At 42.9% G+C, this 12277-nt stretch overlaps 1 protein-coding gene across 4 annotated transcripts; it reads left to right on the plus strand.

Annotated features, from left to right (window-relative positions):
- Window positions 1–178: 178 nt before the first annotated feature.
- On the plus strand, window positions 179–8157 carry MIIP (migration and invasion inhibitory protein). Of its 4 annotated transcripts, none has more exons than XM_069034966.1 (11): window positions 179–626; window positions 1996–2153; window positions 2275–2446; window positions 2985–3455; window positions 4091–4193; window positions 4605–4716; window positions 4930–4994; window positions 5431–5560; window positions 5945–6041; window positions 6842–6949; window positions 7246–8157. In XM_069034966.1, exons 3-11 carry the CDS (start codon window positions 2276–2278, stop codon window positions 7399–7401), a joined length of 1413 nt encoding a protein of 470 aa, XP_068891067.1. In that variant the 5' UTR covers window positions 179–626; window positions 1996–2153; window position 2275; the 3' UTR covers window positions 7402–8157. The 4 variants fall into 4 exon arrangements, with proteins under 4 accessions (XP_068891067.1, XP_068891068.1, XP_068891071.1 ...); XM_069034967.1 differs by lacking the exon at window positions 179–626 and adding an exon at window positions 635–728; XM_069034970.1 differs by lacking the exon at window positions 179–626 and having other exon boundaries at window positions 636–2153; window positions 7584–8157.
- Window positions 8158–12277: the final 4120 nt, after the last annotated feature.

The following is a 12277-nucleotide window of genomic DNA, read 5'->3' on the forward strand; positions in this document are numbered from 1 at the left end:
CTTCCAGTGTAAGTATATCAGCTTACATCAGTATGTATAGCTTTGCTGCTTTGTGGTACTGAATTGCATGTTTGACACTAGCAACCTTTTTCTGTTGTTCTTACTTGAAAATTGACCAAGAGACCAATGATACTGACTTGTCTGATAGAAAGTTTTAGTTGCACTAAAATTGTCGGTATTGAATCAATGATTTCTTGAGAATATTTTAGGAAGTAATAGTGAGCAACTACTGAGTTGGTGGCCTGAAACTGTGGTGGGTCAGTATCCTCAGCTGTTAAGTTACATCGGGCGTATTAGAAAAGGGCAGATTTCCCGTGACAAGTTTTCAAAACAGCTCCCTTTGGGCTGTGGGGGTGCTGGGGGTACGTGGCCCTACCGACACGGAGCGCTGGGGCAGGGTCCTGCCAGGGCTCTGTCCCGAGTGGCTCCCCCCGCCTCCTGCAGCCCGCGGCCGGGCCGGGCCCCGCGCATGCCGGGAGCCGCGGGGCGGGACCGCCTGCTCGAACGGCCGCGCCGGGGCCGCGGGGGGGAATCCCGGCGGCGGCTGGAGTGCGGCGGGCATCCCCCGGCTCCCGGAGCGGCGCGGGCATCCCCCGGCTCCCGGCGGAGCGGTGGGGGCGGTGCAGGTGGGCCGGGAAACGCGGGGCCGGCGCGGGGACTTTGAACGCCACAGCCCCGGAGCCGTAGGGCCTGGCGAGGCTCATGGGCTCCCCGCACTGCGAGGAAGGGTAGGATTCACCGTTCTTTGCCGGCTGCCGGACCGGCCTGTTGGAGAGGAAAGGGGAATTTTACAATGCTCGGGCTCTCTCCTTCCTCGTGGCCATGGGAGGACCGAATCAGCGCGTCTGTGCAGAAGCAGCGCGGAGTGTTGAACAACTTCCTCGCAGGGAGGAGAGTTCTCAGCTCCCGAGACAGCCGTTGTTTAACCGCGGCAGGCGAAGCTCCTTTTCACAAAGGTTTCAAATTAGAGCAGTTTAGTAAACCTGAGCCCCCGGGGTTGAGCATGAAGGACTTGTAGATTATGCCAAGCATGGACCTCATCTGGTAAAACCCTTCCAGAAAGTCCCTTGACTGATGTTATTTTTAGAGTATTTGCTTTCTGATGAGCAAGGATGAGAGGATGCTCTATTAGCTTTGTCCTGTGAAGGCTGTGAGAACTACTGTCTTTTTTTCTAATTATCTCTAGTTTAGTGCCTCAAGACTGATATTTCTATTTTCTGTTGTGCACCTCTCCCTTATTTTTTGTAACAAAGAGGTATGTTGTAGTTCGTTGATTGTTAGCGCTGCTCTCGATTCCTCCCACTGCTGTTGTACCACATGTGCATTTGATTCCTCATGTCTAGTTGCCAAGGTAGCAGACACAAAGACAAATCAGATGAGTTTTGCAAAAGGTTTTGGGGATCCTTTGGAACAAAAGGTCCCGGAGAAATGCATAGTTTTCTTGAGAACATAATTTATCAGTCTAGTCAAAAGCAATGTGGGAGTTTGGGTTTAGGGTTTGCTGCTGTCTTATTTAAAAATCCACTTTCTGCAAATTTAGAGGAGCTTGTGATGTTGTAAAGATGTTGAACAGTGTAACAGCCTTTCAGTCAAACTACGCTTCATTAATTTTCTGTTTATTAACTCCTTTTCACTCCCCTTTTCTAATAAAAGGGCATCCCTTTGTGAGATTTAATTTAATTAATTCGTGGGGTTGAGATTGCCTGAACTGTAGTCCTGAGTCATAGTTGAGCTTTTTGGAGCCTTCCTGCCTGGGGAACATGGAGGACAGTTTTGACTAAGTATTTCTTCTGGATATAGCCGATACATTCATATTAATTAGTCATATTTTGAACTTACGAGCAACCTAGTGTTATCACAATATAATTTTCAATGCTTGGAAAGAACATTACAGCAGAATTGCATAAGTATGTCCTAAATAACAGCTTCTGAACCAAATGTCTCCTATTTAGCTTTTTGATGTGAATTTTTCGTGTTTACTGTTTCCTTTGTCAGTGTTTCTTGTCTCTGTAAAATCAGCTCCCAGTTTCTGAGTGCAAAATATTTGACAGTATATCCAAGGGGAGAGAAACATCTAGTGTTGCTGGTCCTGAGCATAAGGAGTTTTGAGACTGGCTGATTTCTCAGGAGCAAGAATCAACATTTCAACAGCTGTAAGTAATTTTTAGGAAAAGTCCCCTGAAAGTGGTTTCACCTTTGTCTGCTTCTTCACTTAATGTGGTGAATTTATGTAGTTCGCTCTTCCTCGAGTTTTACATTAAAATGTTTTTGTAGGATGGACTTAGAGCTCCTGAAGAGGCTGCGCCAGACCAACCAGGACCTTCTACAAAGGCTCAGAATGAAGCAGGAGGAGATCAGAAAAGGACTTCCCAGCAAGCAACTCTTTCCAGCATCCCTTCATAGCAGCACAGTTGCTGACAGATGTGTCCCCTCGCCCAGGAGAGGGGTATGTGTGGTGTCTGTGCTAGAAATTCAGGGAAGCAAATGGGCCTCGTATGACAGATAGCAGCTCTGCCTATGGTGTGGTTTTGTCAAGGAGACATATGGACATGAAAGAGCTCTTAGAAAGTGGAATGGGGAATATGGAGTCTATTAGAAAAGTAGCTGCCCTTTGGTGATTGTTTGTCCTGTGGTCTCAATCTGTCCTCCTGGCAAAGGGTTTGGAGATCAGTTCCTGCCTAAGAAAGGCAAGTTTCTTCATTGAAGATAGGAATAAACATTGTGGAAAAAAAATCCTTTGGTTTCTTCTAAGCACAAGGACTGAAAGTTCAGTGGTTCCTCAAACTGGGAAAAGCTGCATTTAGCTGGAAGTGGATCTCTTTCTTACCCTCTCCAAAACATAAGGATTTTTCTTTTCCCTCTGCAGGAATTTAAAGGAGTGAACAGACTAGAATGAGAGGTTGATTTAGTGAGTGAAATGTTCTTATGAAAGGTATTTGTAGCCTGACTGATGCTGTGTATTAAGAGAGTCTCTGTCCTTACAGAAGGAAAATCAGGTCGATGCAGTGAAGTCTACAGCTGACCCCGGAATAATGGTGTCTGTGGAACCCAGAGCTGGCCCAGCCCTCAGTTCATCTCTTAAACACAGCAGCAGTGACAGAGGGGTACAGCAACAACAGGCGAAGACAGAGGAAGGAGCGGGTTTCAATTCCAGATTTCCTGGGAAAGAGAAGAATGTTACGCCAGTGTCTGCAATCATTATGTGTGGCAGAGAAATCTCCAGAGCGGATGGGGATGGCCATGCTCGAGGAAGTCCAGAGAAAGAATCCTTCTTCCTGGAACGGGGAGAGAACAGAAGACAGTCCACTCTGATGCAGGGTCCCCATGAGAAAAGTCATCTGGAGCCATCACTGAGCAGAGTGCAAAATAAAGAGACCAGTGAGCAGCATATGGTCATCAGAGAGCCCCATATCCCTAAATCAGTCTTGCTGACATCTCGGTCCAAAGAGTTTAAAGTAAATGTTAAACAAATGCTTTTCTTATTTTCCTAAGTCAACAGAAGGATGAGGAGAAAGGGCCAGGAGAATGTTACCTGCCCTGTTCCCACTGTGTAAATTGGAAGTTGGAGTCAGAACTGTTCTCAGCTGTAGCAGCCAGGGGCTGTTTGCAGTTTGTTCAGGCCCTGCTTTCCTTAGCCAGTGAACTGAAAGACCGGAAATGCATAATACTTCACTGTGAGGTTCCCTGTCTCTTGCATATGTCGTCCACATGCTGAGGGAGAACAGGCAGGTGCAGTGCTGCTGTTGCACAGTTTGTCTCCATAGGTGGAAGGGCAGGCCCTGGCTGTGATCATCCTCCAAGGCAGCGCAGGTTGCCTGATCTCTGGGGATGTGTGACGCAGCTCAGCATTTTGTTTAAAGCTCTGAAAAATCCTGCCTTACGTGGGCAAGTCCCCTGCCTCCTCTTTCTGTTGTATTTATTGAGAAGATAAAGGGCTGATGAGCAAATTACTGGTAGAAGCATAGATAGAATCCAGTCTCAAACTAAGCCACAGCTGTCTCATCTGAACAGCTGCCAGTTGTCTCCTCAGCTGTAGCTTTGAATGTCCTGCCAGATGATTAGGAAGTCTTTATGAATTGTTTTCTTTCAGAAGGAAGCTCGTCATGTGACTTTTCAGCCTGACCCTGAAGAAGATGCCGTACCTGTGAGCAGCTGGTCTGCCCATCCTTTACTGGGCTATGACTGGATTGCAGGTGAATCCTAACTCTGAAGCAAAGCTTTCAGTGTGATGTGGTGATATTAAGAGTTAAAATGGAACTGCTGTCCTAGGATCAATGGAGCAGGTCCCAGCAAAAGGTCTGCAGCTTTGTCAGAGGCCCCTCTCCAGACCAGAGGTGACCTGTGTTTACCTGCAGTGGTGAAGTAGCAGCGGTATGGGAATCCAGGCAGCAAATGGCAAAGCCAAGTGGGGTCAGAAGGGATACCAAATACATGGAATGAATGAATGCAATAAGGGACCCAAACCACACAGTAAATCTCTGGCTTGACATGATGTTCTGCCCTTCTCATTATTTTGTTTTGACTTTGTTTCTTGTGAGGCTTGCTTTGGTACTTTCCCAAATTTTGTAAATCATTGAACTTTTCTCTTTCCTTGGTGTTCTCAGGGCTCCTTGATACAAAGTCTTCAGTAACAGAAAAATCTGAGCAATACTTTGCTGAGCTGCAGGAGTTCCGACAGGCCAACAGAGAAACCTGTATTCATCAGCAGCACCTGGAGTAAGTGGCAATGGGGAAGGGCTGAAGCAGCAATGTTCAATCCCTTAGTAATCCCTGTAGTAATAAGAACAATAGTCTGATTGGAGCAGGACATTGCAAGCGTGGTTTTGAGGGCCTTTATTTACCTCCCAGTCATGTGTGCTTGGAAAAAGCAGTGCTGTTCAGAGGGCCAGCCCCTCTGTTACTAACTGATTTTCTTGTGCATTTCTTTAGACCCAAGGCTCTGGATTGCACAGGTCCTGAACAAGAACTGGATTTGATAACTGGTTCCCATAAGTGTAAGATCATTTTTTTTCCTAATGCAATTTCTGTGAATAAACAACTGAGCAGTCTTTACCTGTCATCCTGAGAGAGCACTACATCGTGCAAGACAAGCAAGAATGTATTATTTTCAGCTGCAGCTTTTCAACCAGATTCAACTTCCTACTCCAAAGATGATTGAGTCTTCTAGGGATCCTCTCTCATTGTTATTTTAATTTGTCAGGGTTTCTTGTAATTGGATAATGTTCTGTTTTTAAATTAAAGAGGCTGAAGTTTTGTTCTTGCTTTTTAGGAACTTACTTGGGGACAGGAAATGTAAAAGATATTTCAGGAAAAGCAGCTCTTTTTATAGAATGCAGGTGTGGCACTGTGGTAGAACACAGCTTTTTTGACTGGGTTCGGGGACCTTGTGACAAACAAGAACTAACAATGAAGGTTTGTTGCTCCGTGCAGGTGTTTACTGTTACAGATTAAACCAGCGCCTCTTCACCATCCCTGTGGATTCAGAATCTGCCTGCCCCGTGTGTAAGATCCCACATACCCACCAGCCCCCAGCGACACTGGAAGAGCCAACTTATGTCAGGTAAATAAGAATTATTGCTTTGTAATATGCAGAACTCAAGGAAACAATAGGGAAGAAAAAGCTGATCAGGTGAAGGAGAAAAGAGCATCATAACAGCTCTGTAAAAGGTTGCTTTTTTCAAAGCAGAGGTATCTCTTGCTTAAAAACTCTTTACTGATCTTTTCTATAAGCACAAACAGTCTTGAAATCAATGCGAAATGCAGGTTTTGTCTGAATTTGGTCCAGAATCTGAATGTACATGTAAAATGTCTACTGTCCTAATCCAGAACTTGTTCACTTGGTTCACTTTGGGGTTAGATCCTTGGATTCTGAACGGGAAGGCATGCAGAGATTCCCTGTGCCTTGGCAGAGGTGTAGGCAGTTACTTTCCTTGTGTGGTTCCAGGGTCAGCATTCCCAGATCCGCCCTTTTGCCAGCCTACAAGTACAAAGCCCATCGCAGGAGGAGCTTTGAGCTGGCAGACAATCTAGCACTGCCTTCGGTAAGTTGCTGTCTTCCTCTTGATGGCGTGACCCAGGCTGGGCCTTGCTTTGTAGCAAGAAGGAATGAGAATCTGGGACTCCCCTGGCAGTTTCCACTAAAATTTTTGAAATGCGTCAGTGAGATAGCCAGAACATCCTTTGGTGTCTTCTGAGTTTGTGCCTTTGTGTGAGTGCCATTAAGTGTATGACATTTCCAATGCTTTACACTGCACAGAAGAGAATGCCATGTGGAGCTGTATGCTTCTGGGGCAGATTTGGCTGACTTGTTTCAGGCATTGGCTTCTCAACATGATGAACCATAGCTAAGAGTGCCTGTGTTTGTTTCCACAGATGTTAAGGAGTCTGAAAGGCAAGTGTCCATGAAGTATTCACAAAATCAGTAGTGGCAAGGGTGGATTTAAAACTGCTATTGTGTTGCTGGTTCTGTATTCCAGCCAGTAGTCAATGCTGCAGGCAGTATTGCTAATCTAACCTAGCCCAGGCCTAGAGATTTCCAGGGAAGAGGTGGGAGGAAGCTTAGTTTTGAGGTTTAGGGAGCTGGATGAGTCAGTTGAGACAGGTTCAGAGAGGTCGAGTGCTTGAGTTCACAGAGCGGGAGATCAGTTTAGAAAGGTGGAAGAGGGGACAACAGTGTAATTCTCCTTTATTTGAGATTTCATTTATTTCCTGTTAGTCATATAAAACTCCTCAAAAAATAATAAATTAATTACTCACTTAAACCTCCCTTTGCAGAAGTTAGTTCTAAATAACAGGCCACAATAGATAAAAAAGGGTAAAGCATTCCCATCTTTTTTCACAGCATTGCCTGGCTGGCTGGGAAAATATGGTCCCTTCCAGCAACCCCCTGCTCAGCAGTTTGGATCTGCGAGCCTCACTGGAAGAGAAGCCTTCTCCCTATCCTTGCCTGGTAAGAACAGCCTCCAGAGTGCCAGGAGATGCTGGGAATTGCACAGATTGAAATTGTGACCCCATCTCTAAAGGGTGTGGTGATTATTGAAAGCTGAGCCAATGAAAATGCCTGGAAGAGTATCTCCTTGTCACTACTGGGAAATGTTTTCCTTCTGCTGACTGGTGTGCACAGAGACAAAAAAGCAAATGGAGCTGAATAACAGGCAAAAGCCTGTTCAGCTCGCTAGTCTTCATCAAAATGGGAAAAGTCACTTTGGCATTCTTTGATTAATATCCTCTTTATTTGGATTCCAGGACTTAGTGTCCAGAATGTCAGGAGAAGCCAGAACTGATAAGTTTCTGCATCTGCCTCACTTGGCACACCTGAGGTTTAGCAGAGCAAACCGGGACACCAGAGAGCAGCTCTCAGTTCAGATGCCACTCCCTCCACACTCTGGACCATTGACTTGATTGGGGAAGGGATGGGCACAGCACGTGGAAACAACTCAGAAACAAAGCAATTTGGATAAAAATAAATCTTTGGACAGATTTTCCCCAATTTTCATAGTCATGCGCATATGTGAGCAACCAATATACAGATCTGAGTTTGTACAGTCCACTATGTTTACTTTGTGTTTTTTTGCCATTTACAGCTATTTCTGAGCAGCTGCATGAGCTGTCCCAGCTAGGGCTGGATAAAGGCATGTATCCAGGATCAGTAGTGCATCTGCACCTCAACTGAGTAACCAGCAGTTTAGCGTTAACTCTGAATGCCAGGGTGAGGAATTGGCCTGTGAAGGGCCTGGCTCAGTGGAGTGACACAAATATGTTTATTTCCAAATAAAACATGACATGTAATTTTCTAGTGCCTTAAACTTGAGTTCCTCAATAATTCAGTAAAAATTTTAAAAATACAGTTTATTCTCAGTGCAATGTGTGTAGCTACAGAGTGTATTGCATCAGAGTAACTTTGAATGTGAAAAAACATGTTTAAGTAAAATGAGATTTTATTAATCAATGAGCTAGATAATGCCTTAAAATGTTTGCAAATTTTGCTTGCCTCTGCTTTTCCAAGTTTTCTGGAGATAAACCAAATAAGCATTTTAGAATTTTTAAATTGTACCAAACCGAAAATACTTGACATAGTGTGATTTGTTTGAACTTTATAGACTGATCTTATTTTCCCTGTCTGAAAACAATAAAATGGATGTTTTATTTTGCTTTGAATTTTCTGAGACAGAAATTTCTGTCTCACACATATTTCTGGGAGCTAATTTGAGAGAATGAATTTGGTTTGTGCAGCTTCTTGGCATTCACTGTTACTTTTATATCAAATACATTATTTATTAAATCAAATGTGGGATAGACTTTTTTAGACAAGGACAGGAATATTGCAAGTTTATGAAATCTTCATGTAAGACTTGGAATGAAAAATGAAAAGCGTTACTTTTAGCTTGACTTTAGCTGTGGGTTATGTATCTGTAGGGTAAAGTGAGTGATTTTGGTCACATAATTTCCATTATTGGAAATACTAATTTTAAAATAAACTAATCCAGTGACTATAGAACACCAGGTGCCAAATATTATACCAAGCAGGGCAAATTCAACATTTTTACTCCCTTGCCTTCAAACCCAAAACATAAGACATCATAAACCTTTCCTTAATTTATCCTGAAATAAATTACAGCAAGCCTGTTCCACTCTATAAACAGAGAAAAGTTAATGCTATAGATTCAGTCAGTAACCTATGTTAGACCTCTCTGGTGGATGCAGGTTGGAACAAATGTAAAATTCAAAATGTCTCTTGATAGATGGGAATACATTCAGTCTTTCACGCTTGTGAAAACACTGGAGGTCTGATTATGACTCTTTCTCCACTAGAAACAGGTGAAAGAAGTTGGTGATGCTGCCCCTGCTCACTGAAGTTTGTCTCTTTTTGTGTTGGTTCTGGCCTGTGTGGTCCTGCCTTCATTTGCAAGCTCAAACAGACTGAAAATGCTCCTGTTTGTGGAGCCTCTCTTTTAAATTCATGTCCCCTCCCCCCCTCTCCACTGCATGGCATCTGGGGTAGTGTAAGTCCAGACCTGCACAGGTGGCCTTTCAGCCACGTGCTGTGAGGAGCATTTTGAGTGTGGATACAGGAATGTTTTGCACTGTAATAAGGTTTTGCACAGTGGCTTTGTCCTGCAGCATGTCACACAATCCCGGGTAACACACACACCCTTCCATGCAGGAGAGGGGACTGAGATGTCACGGGGGGGTACATTGTAAAGGAACACACCTACTTACTGCTTGAAAACTTGCATTTCAGCCAGTGTTAAAGCAGCTTCTGCACTTGGACAGTGGACTCTGTGCTGGAGCCAGTGCTGGGATCTACATTTCCAGGGAAAACAGAGGATGGGGGTGGTGTGTGGGGGTTGTCAGGATTGTGGGTTAGCAACACACAAATGTTTTGAGGTCAAGGGTTTCCTAAGCCTCAAAATAATACAAACACTGGACTTGATTGTGTAGGCATGGAATTCTGGGATAGCTTGTCTGTTATTCCTGGCGGTAGGCTTGACCTGGATTTATATTTTTTACCATTTCTAGCACTTAGGAACAATGCTGGTTTAGTCTCGGCAGCTGTTTATCCTGTTAATGGCTGGCTCTGTGTGTGCTCGTGTCAGTTCTCTTCTGTCTGATATTTTGATGATAAAGCTGGTGGTTTAGTTCCCCTTTCTGACTGTATTGCATGTATATAATACTGATTCATGAGATGGGAAATCCAGCTTTGCTTAATTAGACAAATTAGATGCAGTAAATGCATTTGTGATTGGTTTGAACAGAGCAATGTAGTTCAGCTGTTAAAACACAGCTCCCACCTACTTCTCAGTACCAGTGTTAGATGGCCTTTAGTGTTTGTTCCCCTTCTCTTGTTAAGGTAGTTTTTGTGATGTCTCAGGATCAGGTGTTTCTTGCTGTCAGTACATCGTAAGAATTAATATCAAGAGTTTTGAATGAATGTAGTGCTGATTTATGCGTTCTGTTTGTTATCAGCACATCAAGCAGTGACTGTCCCCAGAACTCCCAGGTGAAACAGTTGCATGTGGCTTGAACTTGCTTTTTGAATCATTTGCAAACTTTGATTTTGGGGGCTTTCATCTCTTTGGAACTTGTGTTTTCAAAGCCCATAAGAATTTGTTTTCAGAGTTTCTCAAATTTGAAAACACAAGAGAAGTTCTATTCCTTCTCTTTGGAGTCAAGCCCTTCAATTTCACCAGCTCCCCAGATAATGGCTGACCAAAAGTAAGGACTTGTTTTTCTCCCTTCTGTTGGTTTCTGCAGAGCAAAACTTCCAGGAGGAGGAAAACAACACCCGAAATTTTTAGGGCTGAGATGCTCAGCTAGTCAAAGAAAATAAATTTTACAGTCTTTGGAAAAACTGCATACTGAAAATCTTCCTATTTGATTCTGTCACAAAAATTATTTAATATTTCCCAAGTTTCTTTTGTTCATTTCATTCTTTGTCCGCAAAGGAAAGTTCATCTGGCTTCTGTTATTAGTTAAGCTTTAAAACTCAGCTTTTACATGAGGCAAACCAGAGTATCAAGAAAGGGTATGAGTTACCCAAAAGGTCTGTGGCACTGTGGGGAACTAATAAGTCCCACTTCTGTGTTTCAACCACCTGGCCAGGTCTTCCCCAAACTTTTTTATTTTCTATTTGGGATTAAAATGTATAGAATTGGAACTCTTGGTGCTTTTTCAAATTGCTTTACCAAGAGCTTTTTCTATGGAAAATGACCCTGTGTAACTATACCACTCTTCCAGAAGCTGTAGTCAGAATTACAGAAAGTACAGACATGGCGTGATCTCTCATCTAAGGTCATTTCTCTCTCCCTCCCTCTCCCTCTCCCTCTCCCTCTCCCTCTCCCTCTCCCTCTCCCTCTCCCTCTCCCTCTCTGTCTCTCCCACCCTGTGGGCATAGTAATTCTGTGATATGGTTTTGGTTTCTTTCATGGAAGCCACAGTTTTCTTGAGTTCTCTGAGTTCACTGTCAGCTCTTCTCATTTTTCAGTCTGACTCAAGATGTACTTTAGTTTTGAAGCTACTATGGGGTAGTAAAAGACATTTTATACAGATTTTCTTTTTGTTACGTTAGTTATTTTATCACTTTATGTAAGGCAGTAGTACTAGTTGAAGTAATGAAAACAAAGGTATACGGTTTTGTTATCCACATAAAATATATCTAAATGACATGAAAATGACCATAAAATATAAATAAATATAAATATATCTATAAATAAATAAAATATATCTAAATTACATGTAAAATGACCTGTAAAATGTAACTAGAAATTAAGACATTATCTTTGTTATTAACAGAGTAACCTTTTTTTTCCTGATGGTAACTAGTTTTAAGCCATTGCTACATTTTCACAAGTGTGCAACAAAAGCTTTAAACCATCTCCTTTGTTGATCACAATGAACAAATATACCAAGGTAAATTGCTGAATCAAGACAGCTCTCAGATCATGTTTCCAAGAGCACCTGCAGTGTATTTAATGGATTGAAGTGACATAATTAAATGGATTGACACATATTTAATAATAAGAATGAGAAGTGTATGTACCAGTAAATAAATACCAGTACCAGAGTGGCATAGAGGGAGAGAATTTTGCCAGTCTGTGGCATAAATGAGGTTTTATTCCTTCTTCCATGTGATTTCAAATACTGCGTCAGCTACAGCCAGTTCAAACCCTGATGACTGGCTGTGTGATGTATCTCAGTGAGATCCCATGGCACCAGTGTTGCTCTCCCTCCTGTCTGTCCTCTTTGGGCTGCAGAAAGATTTCCTGAGAAGTTCAGTATGTTGGCTTTTCTTACAATGCCTAAAATCATCGGGATCCTGTGTGTTGTTACCACAGGAAAATGTCACTATCCAGGATATCCAGTAACAGAGCTCTCCAATGGCTAAAATGCATAAATAGATCAAGAAAGGCAGCAAGAAAGTAATTCTTGGTTTTCTACCTCTCTTCATTTCTTGCTTTCCTTCTTTTAACCATGAGATTGTCTGCGCTTTTCATTGCGGGAAATGCCTTCATTTCTCTTCTCTTTTTTATTTTGTATCCCAAGGTGTGCAACATGTATCTCAACCAGCCCTGTTTTTGGTACTCCTCAGGTTCCTTGTGAAGTTTCAAGCTCTGGTGTTGTTTCATCCAGCTAATGAACAAGAATTTGGTGATTTTTTTTGTCAGCCTACTGCAATGCTCTTGATGCCTTTTCACTGGTCCTAAAAGTATGAGCCAGACACAGTTAGGTGATGAAAAGGGGTTACCTTTATAAGGATCCTTACAGTGCACAAAATGCT

The sequence above is a fragment of the Aphelocoma coerulescens genome, chromosome 21 (assembly GCF_041296385.1).
Source record: "Aphelocoma coerulescens isolate FSJ_1873_10779 chromosome 21, UR_Acoe_1.0, whole genome shotgun sequence".
NCBI classification, from domain to species: Eukaryota; Metazoa; Chordata; class Aves; order Passeriformes; family Corvidae; genus Aphelocoma; species Aphelocoma coerulescens.

Coding starts and splice junctions, on each gene's coding strand:
- MIIP (XM_069034966.1), top strand. CDS start 2,276: ATGGACTTAGAGCTCCTGAAGAGGCTGCGCCAGACCAACCAGGACCTT. Junction 4,717..4,929: donor ATTCATCAGCAGCACCTGGA/GTAAGTGGCAAT, acceptor GCATTTCTTTAG/ACCCAAGGCTCTGGATTGCA. Junction 6,950..7,245: donor CTTCTCCCTATCCTTGCCTG/GTAAGAACAGCC, acceptor TTTGGATTCCAG/GACTTAGTGTCCAGAATGTC.